The 8,408-nt window shown below is 41.3% G+C and overlaps 1 protein-coding gene across 1 annotated transcript; it reads right to left on the reverse strand.

Annotated features, from left to right (window-relative positions):
- Window positions 1-3,290: 3,290 nt before the first annotated feature.
- LOC103706766 (protein trichome birefringence) lies at window positions 3,291-6,135 on the reverse strand. Its single transcript, XM_008790978.4, has 5 exons — window positions 4,886-6,135; window positions 4,598-4,790; window positions 4,309-4,502; window positions 4,063-4,221; window positions 3,291-3,949 (listed from the first exon to the last, which is right to left on the reverse strand). The coding sequence occupies exons 1-5, from the start codon at window positions 6,010-6,012 to the stop codon at window positions 3,610-3,612; spliced, it is 2,013 nt and encodes a 670-aa protein (XP_008789200.2). The 5' UTR covers window positions 6,013-6,135; the 3' UTR covers window positions 3,291-3,609.
- Window positions 6,136-8,408: the final 2,273 nt, after the last annotated feature.

The following is an 8,408-nucleotide window of genomic DNA, read 5'->3' on the forward strand; positions in this document are numbered from 1 at the left end:
CTCGGCTTGGCTCGTTTCACAGAAGTTCGGGCTCGGGCTCGGGCTCGGTAACGAGCTCTATATTGGGCTCGAGCTCGGGCTTGCTTGGCAAAGCAAAAGTTCGGGCTTGAGCTCATAAAGCTCGTTTCAATTACGAGCTCCAGAACGAGCCCGAGCTCGGGCTCGTAATCGGGCTCGAGCTCGGGCTCGGGCTCGATAACAAGCTATTTTTCTCTATGTGGTCAGATTTTTATGAATTATGGTGCTGAAATAAGATTTTTCAGTGGGAGACTAGAGCTCGTTTGAGCTCGTGAGCTGCTCGGGCTCGGGTGTAAACGAGCCTCATATTGGGCTCGGGCTCGTTTGACTAACGAGCCGAGCCCGAGCCGAGCTTTTACCGAGCCGAGCCCGAGCCAAGCCCGAGCAGCTCGGCTCATTAACAACCCTAATGTCACTTATCTTTCTAAAGCAACATAGACAAGCTACAGACGCTCATTGTCTTATTGGATCCTTCATTTGGCTTGCCATGAGAAGCATATCAGCAATACAATTTCCAGACAATCTTTTGATATAATATCAAGCAGGAAAAAATCATATTTCCGTCCAAATGGTTTGTATCAATGATAACATGAATTATATATCATGTTTTCAATATTATTCTCCATTCCATCAGCAAAAGTTATAGTATTTCCATAATGATTCCAAAAGAATCTAAAAAGAGCCAAGTCATGGCATTATCGGAACAGTCCCATATTTCTCAGATTTTTAGCTATTAGAATATATTCCCATAAAATAACAGGTGAGTGCATAAGTGACTCGGCTCAATGCTTTGACACCTGTTCGTCCTTGCAACTTGAACAGGTCTGATAAGGTTAAGACTCCAGCTGACCTAACAAGATCTCCAAAAATATCCAACTCCTGACCAGACTCCAAACTCCTCAACCCAAATTTGCTTTGGATTAGGTCAGGCAGAGTTGATGTGTGTCTATATCAGTTGTTGCAGAAACAAAGGGTTAGTTTTGGGTTGAGAGTTTCTTAACATAAGCTAATCCCACATGAGGTAGTTCCTTGTCATGCTATCCAACTCTTGATGAACTGATCAAGCTTCCCCACAATCCATGGCCATCTGTTTAAAGCTTTCTTCCATGGTTACAAAGAGAGACCTTATCCTCCTCTGCAATATGCTTTAGTTATATAGACTGGCAGGAAGACTCCTCCTTGGTTACAACAAGAAGACATCTCTGAAGAATGGGGAATAATGGAAGGAAACAATGGCCTAGATAACTACTATTGGAAAATTATACAGCCTTCCCATGTAACTATTCTCAATAAAATACCGAACCTGAGTGATTTATCCATGAACAAGATGAAACTTGGTGAAACTAAGTGAAGAATCGCCAGGGGTGAAATGCCACTAGAAATGACCATTCGCAATATTATACCTTGAGGATGACTCAAACAACCAACATCCACTGACCAAAACCAAAAGATAACATCAAAGGAAGGAAAGAAAGAAAAAAAAAAAACTCAACAATTAATAGTGTATGGGGTTAGGGGGGGGGGGGGGGGTCGGTCTCCAAGGCCAATCAATCTGGCATACCTGCTAGGCCTGATCATTTATTTCCAACCAGGGCCTCTTGGCCAATGGATTACAACCTCCAGATACATTCAACTGGGGATCATCTCCCTAACTGTTCACTATTGTTAGCTCCAATCTATTTGAAGACAAATTAATAGATCGGATGAAAACGGCAAGGCTGAAAACTTGATTTCCAGATACAAGCAGCAATAAGTAATGAAATTCTACACTTTCTACCGCAATAATAAACAAAAAAAATAAAGCACAACTTTCTAGTAACTCAATTTGGAAAGAAATGAAAGGAGCAGAATAAATAAACACATAGCAGTTTTCCCGGGTTGCCGAGAACAGTCAAGCAAGTTCAAGTTAAGATTGTTTTCCAGTATTATCATGCACGAATAGATTCATAACAGGAGAAAATAGCATAGAATTTCTGATACACCACCCTTAATGAATAAAGGAATGGCATGCACTTAATCTCCAAGTCAAATGGATGATTGTGGAGCCATCCCTCTGTCAGCCTTTATGTATGTCCCACATAACAACTAGTTAGTGGAATTGTAATTAACTAGATATGCATCTTCTATCTCAAGTGAGAGACTAAATAAAAATTAACCTCCTCTTTTTGGTTGCAGCATGTAGAAGTTGATGGAAAAAGGCAGTGGATAGAGAAATCTCACCATCCATGAAACAATCATAAATGCTTCATTGAACAACATGGATGAAGACTCATTTGACGTAACACACTCTAATGGCAATAAGAACCATAAAGAGTCCCTTGTAGATGCTGATACTCCTTTGATCCAGCGGCATCATTGTCTACAAAGACTGGCATCATTCAACCGGTACTATGGATGACTGTAAATCCACCAAATTCTTTCTAACAATTGATAAGTACTTGAGATATCCTCCGTACAAACAATGCTGAAAGACAAAAGCTGACCAGATATCCTCCCTGTTAAAAAAATGCTGAAAGAGGAAAGCACAGATCCACAACTAAAAAAGCATCTTAAGGATATAAACAAGCCTTTTAAGTACCTTTTATATCGACCAATACAAAAAAGATATTAGACTCTGAAATAGATACAAGTTTTTAATGTCATCCATCTCAATATTTTACTACCTAAATGCCTTACATCGTCTAGGCTATCATAGCATGCAATGAATAACTTTAAAAGTAAGGTTCGCCGTCGGTACCAGGCCCCGTGCTAGTGCCACACTAGCATAGTACTGATACGGTATGGTACAAGATTTTTTTGGCGTATCAAGTGTCGACATGCCACCTAGACCGGATACCAGTACCGAACGGTATGGTATGGTACGTTCCGTACCGTTCAGTTCGGGCCGATACAACATACCATGGTTAAAAGATTCCAATATCAAATAATACTAACCTCAAAAGTAAGCCTATAAGCTGATGCCTAGCAATCTCCCCACATTACTCGGCCTATGTTGCTAAGCAGCAGGAAGTCAGCTAAAAGATGTGTCAACAAAATAGAAATTTGATGAGTTCATCTCTTTCAGCATGCTTACATGCAACACTTGTGATACTAAACGGTGTGCTGTCAATAATGGATGGTGAGCAAAAAAAACTTAATACTTCATCTTCCTGAAAACTTCACCATGTCAGTATGTAAAAAATGTTAACAACAACAAACAACTCACACATGAAGGTAAAACAATTTGCTGAAAGAACTCACGATCAGAGAAGGCAGAATAAAAGAAAAGAAAGGAATGAAATAGACACAAAATGCTTTATAATCACAGAAATGGCATTCTTATTCTAAATTAACACATTATGTGAACTCTATAATCCTAAAAAGGCTCAAAAGAATTGTGTATAGATGAGGGAGATCACTAACAAACAGCACACTTTCCACTTTGTGGTACATAAATAACTTATATCTGAACCTTTCTTCTTCAACAAAACTCACTTTGTTTCTCTTTATAAAGACGGCGTAACTTTGATCCGCTCCTTGGTTATTCGCTTCTGCCATATAGAATTAATATACAAACAACCACCATTGAGTGTCCACCTCTTTATTGTCAACTTACTGTAATAGTTGATGCTGTTTGATCGATAGCTGTACGTATAGCAGCTCATTCCAAGAATCAGGCACTCCCGGCAAGCACCAGTGGCTGCAGTCCTGGTACCTCTCAGGGGACCTCCTCTCCTCCTCGGTGAGGTTTTGCTTACGGTAGATGGAAGGGTGGGCATCTTTCCTGTAGTCGGTCATTCTTGTGATATTCAAGTAAGAGACAGGGGTCTTCATTCCCTTGATAACAGTTTCTAAGACGTGCATCTTTGGTGGGTAGGGAGAGAGATATTTTTCATTCTTAATGGGCTCCGTCTCTTGGTCGCATTGGCCACCAGAATTCCATTGACCCCCACTATACCAGACAAAAGAACAAATCAATTTCAGGACACCGATCAAAAGAATGAACATAGAATTCTTGAATCACACAATATTCAATGAAAAAAACGAAAGCAAATCTTTAGTTACCTGAAATGCGAGGCGGAGTAGCCTCTGAAGAAGACGAGTGTTTTCTTAGGGTTAACATTGGTGTCCACCCATTTTGCCCATGTAGTAAGAGCCTTGTGAAATGCTTCCACAACATTGAGTTCACTATAGACATGGTTGCCTTCTTGGTAGTAGTCTTTCCTATATGGAGATAAGCTTATTTAAATTTGACTCTAAACCATGCAATGCAAATAGAAGAGAATTCCACAAACTATATCTCTAGATTACCCTTTGGAGGTCTTCTCATGAGTCCACCAATGCCCAGTGTTGAAGACAAGGACATCTGCATCCTTATACTTGGGAGATGATCTCTCAATTATGTCGAGCCGAAGCGTTTCCTTTGTCTTCCCACTGCTTACCGGCATCTCCCACTCCTGAACAAGAAAAGGGGAGCGAAAGAACTCCACAGAGCAGTTGTAGTCCTACACACCAATTAGAATTGAATAAATTACTATGGCGATTGACAGGAAGATCATGAAGAAACAATAGAACTAACTCGGGAAGAAAGAAAACCAACCTTGAACATAAAAGAGTAGGAACCCTCAGTCCTGAATTCATGCCTACCAGATGCCTCGAAAACCTTCTTTTTATCCTTCACAGAGTGTCTTAGAGCACAAACCAGAGACTCCCACATGTTTCTATTGAGCGAATCGCCGACAAAAACCAGCCTCTTTCCCCTTAATCTCTCCAACATATCAGTTGCATTCAATCTGAACACAGTATATAAACAATTGCATACATTACATGAAACACAGCTGGATCAGGCTTTGCATAATTTTCGAATTTCTGTTCTAAATTTTCTCACCTCGGGATGTTGCAACCACTGGGCTTCCACCGGAGTTTCTGGTAAGCTTGATCCGGCCTTCCATTGAGATAGCAATCGAAGGGTTCATCAATGTGAGGGCAAGATCCCTCAGGATAGAGTGGGTATGAATCATCCTTCACCCAATTCCCTTGGAATATATCACAATCTTTCAAAGCATTGATCCATTCATCTCTCTTCCCACCGCTGCTCCTTGAAGTCGATGCCATGGAACCATCTTGCTTTCTGAGTGAAGCTTTTTGTTCGGCCTTCGCCGGAGCTTCGCTACTCTTTTGACTTGCCGGAACTCCATTAGCTGATAGATTCTTGGCCAGTACTCCATTTTTCTGAGGACTGGCTCTTGATTCCCCCTGTTTGTTTCCCGAAACTCCATTTCCATTTGTGGCAACTCCTTTTTCCGTCTGATTCTTTGAAAGAACTCCACCTCCTTGCAATCCAACTCCACTCACCGACTGGTTTTTCTCCGGCAAGACTCCATCTTTCTTGGAGCCAACTCCCTCCTTCGTCTGATTCTTCTCAGGAACCCCCTTTCCAGTCTGGTTCTTTCCCGCAACTCCACTTATTCCACTTCCCGTTTGGTTCTTCGTGGCCAAGTTTCCACCTTTCTTCGACCCCGCCCCCCCATCCAACGGATTCTTAGCAGAAACGCCTTTCTCCGCCGGGTTTTTCCCGGGAGCTCCACTACCCTGTGACCCAATTCCGGCATTCGTGTGATTCTTACTCCCCAAAATCCCATCTTTCTGGGACCCAACGCCATTCCCCGTCTGATTGCCCCCTGCCGACACTTCCTTGCCCGAATTTCGCAGCAAAGCAGGCGTCTTTCCGGGGGAGGGCGAAGAGGAATTGGGGAAGATACAGGAAAAGAGGGAGGAAATCTGGGATCCACACGAGGCGGTGGAAGAGGAGAAGGAGGCAGAGCTGAAGAGGTTGTTGAACCAAGGGGAGCCGTTGCTGGAAGGATTGAAGGCGAGGAAAGTGGTGCAGGCGACGAAGGCGAAGGCGAAGCCGTAGGCGAAGAGCTTCGTCCGCCGGGTCCTGACCACGGCGAAGAGGCCCTTCTGGTCGGAGCCAGAGCTCGACGATTTTGGGAGCATCCCGCCGTCCTTCATGGCCAAGAAGATGAGGACAAAACAAGAGAAGAAGAAGAGTTTCCAATGGTCAAACAGGGGGCCGAGAGAGAGAGAGAGAGAGAGAGAGAGAGAAGCAGGGGGGGTTTGGAAGTGAGGAGAGCGAAGAAGAAAGAGAGAGACAGAGAGGAGGGTGGGAGGCAATCATGCCTGGTGTTCGTTTCTCAATGCGAGCAGCTACAGTGTGTTTGAGAAAAAAAAAAGGGTCTCTTTGTCCACAAAATATGCGGTTATGCCATTTTGTTGCAGCTATTTTAGATCGCTTAAAATTATAGGAAAATAACTGTTTTAAAAAAATTAAATTTTTATGCACATATAAGTGACTGAAATCATATCCAAATCGATTTGTTTTTATCCCTTATCTTTATATTTGAAGATTAGAAATATTTTTATTATGTAAAAAGAAAGCATACACAATAAATCAAATAGAAATCTAATATGCATATAGAGAATATTGTGATTCCTATATGGTTATATCTAAAATAAATCCAAATTTTCAGCAATTTTTTGGTTGAACATATGCTTGAATGTTTCGAAAATAAGGTTAGTGAGCTAACTGACTTAGGATGATGCTCTGTGCCCTAATTTTGGTGCTAAAGAAAGCCCTGATGTCATGTATCATTTGGATATTCTTACAATGAAATGCATGATTTTGTGCTAATTAACAACTTATATAGTCAATTTTCTTATTGAGATTCATTACATATCATGTCACGACCATTATTCTCTACTAATTATATGCTATTATAGAATATAATAAATTATTAAATTAGATATCATCTTGTAAGTAAAAATAGTTTGTGTGGTTTTATATACCCATTTCATGGTGTTTAAATACATTATTATAAATGTTTGTAGCTCGGTATCATAAGCATGATATCAAATTTAGGACCACCTAAATCATATAAATTAGTTGCTTAACGATCATCTAAAGCATATAAAGTATGTTACTTCCATGCTTTGCAACAACCCACCTTCCTAACTTATTAGTCCAAGTTACTCAAGAAATGAATGAGGAGCAGAAAGAGAATAAAGAAAACTCAGTGGGGCGAAATGAGTAATTGTGCACAATCCGGTGCTACTGCGGTGATTCCAGCCTTCTCGTTTAGTTGGGCCACCGAAGCCTCGATTAATTTATGTTTCTCCTGCGACTTCATGTGATCTTTTGCCTGCCCTTGGTTGCCGCGGCATCTCCGCGTGGGCCCCATGGTCAAATTTTTATGCTAATAGAAATGAAAGGTCCAGATCTTTCCACGCGTCAAAATCGAATCATTGGAGGACGCTCGGTGGGGGACAGCTTATACTAAAGTCGGCAATTAATTACGCTGGGACGGAAAGGAGGCGAAGAAGACGTGGGAGTGCGAGACCGAGTAGCCGTTGACACTTGGACACGACCACTGTATCTGTACGGATTTCTCCAGCTCGTTTGTCTTACCAAAGTTTTTTTTTTCCCTTTTCTCCCAAAAAAAAAAAAAAAAAAAAAAAGGTGATTAGATGCATGCCAACTAAGTCTTAATTTTTTTTTAAATTAGTAGAGTCTAACTGCATAAAGTCTCTTCGCAATCTGTAACAACCAGAACCTCACCCAAAATAGCTAGCCGGAATGTATTATTTGGGTTGCTCGATCCTGTATAATTACGCAAAATCTACCCAGCGAATAACCGATGTGGGACTAAACACATGCCTGTATGGATCCTCACATACTTCCTCCGTTCAAGCCCTGACGTCCTCGTCATGCTAAGGGTTCAAATCCATTCGAATCTAATCACAAACACCACGATCAGCTCGTGATCAGCTCCAATAGATCCGTGCTCCAGTGTCCCCTAGTCCACATAGGTTATGGGCTGAATCCGCTCTGATACCATTTGTAACAACTCAGGACCTCACCCAAAATAGCTAGCCAGAATGTATTATTTGGGTTTCTTGATCCTATATAAATACTCAAGATCTACCCAGCGAATAATCGATGTGGGACTAAACACACGCCCGCACGGGTCCTCACACAATCTTGATCTGGTTAGATCAATTTGATTTAATTCTTTCGACTTATGGGTGTAGCTAGATCAGAAAGATGGCCGCCCGAACAAATTGAATCAAAAGTGAGGTATAAATTTCTTGTGCAGAATTGCTTTCTCTTTGGATATTTAGTTTCAAGTTTTGGGTGATACAATATTTCAAATATTTGACAACAACAATGTTGGAGGTGTATACGGTGTTTTTGCAAGAATTCTGGATATGCTAGCTCTTCTTTGTTGAAGTAGGGTTTCTTTATCTATGAGTCTGGAAAGCCACCATCCCCTATTTTTTCGAGATTAATTGTGGTAGTACTGTACAGGATAAAGATAGTTTTGGTGGATCAAACTTCGTTATCATGAGTG

Source organism: Phoenix dactylifera, chromosome 11 (assembly GCF_009389715.1).
Source record: "Phoenix dactylifera cultivar Barhee BC4 chromosome 11, palm_55x_up_171113_PBpolish2nd_filt_p, whole genome shotgun sequence".
NCBI classification, from domain to species: Eukaryota; Viridiplantae; Streptophyta; class Magnoliopsida; order Arecales; family Arecaceae; genus Phoenix; species Phoenix dactylifera.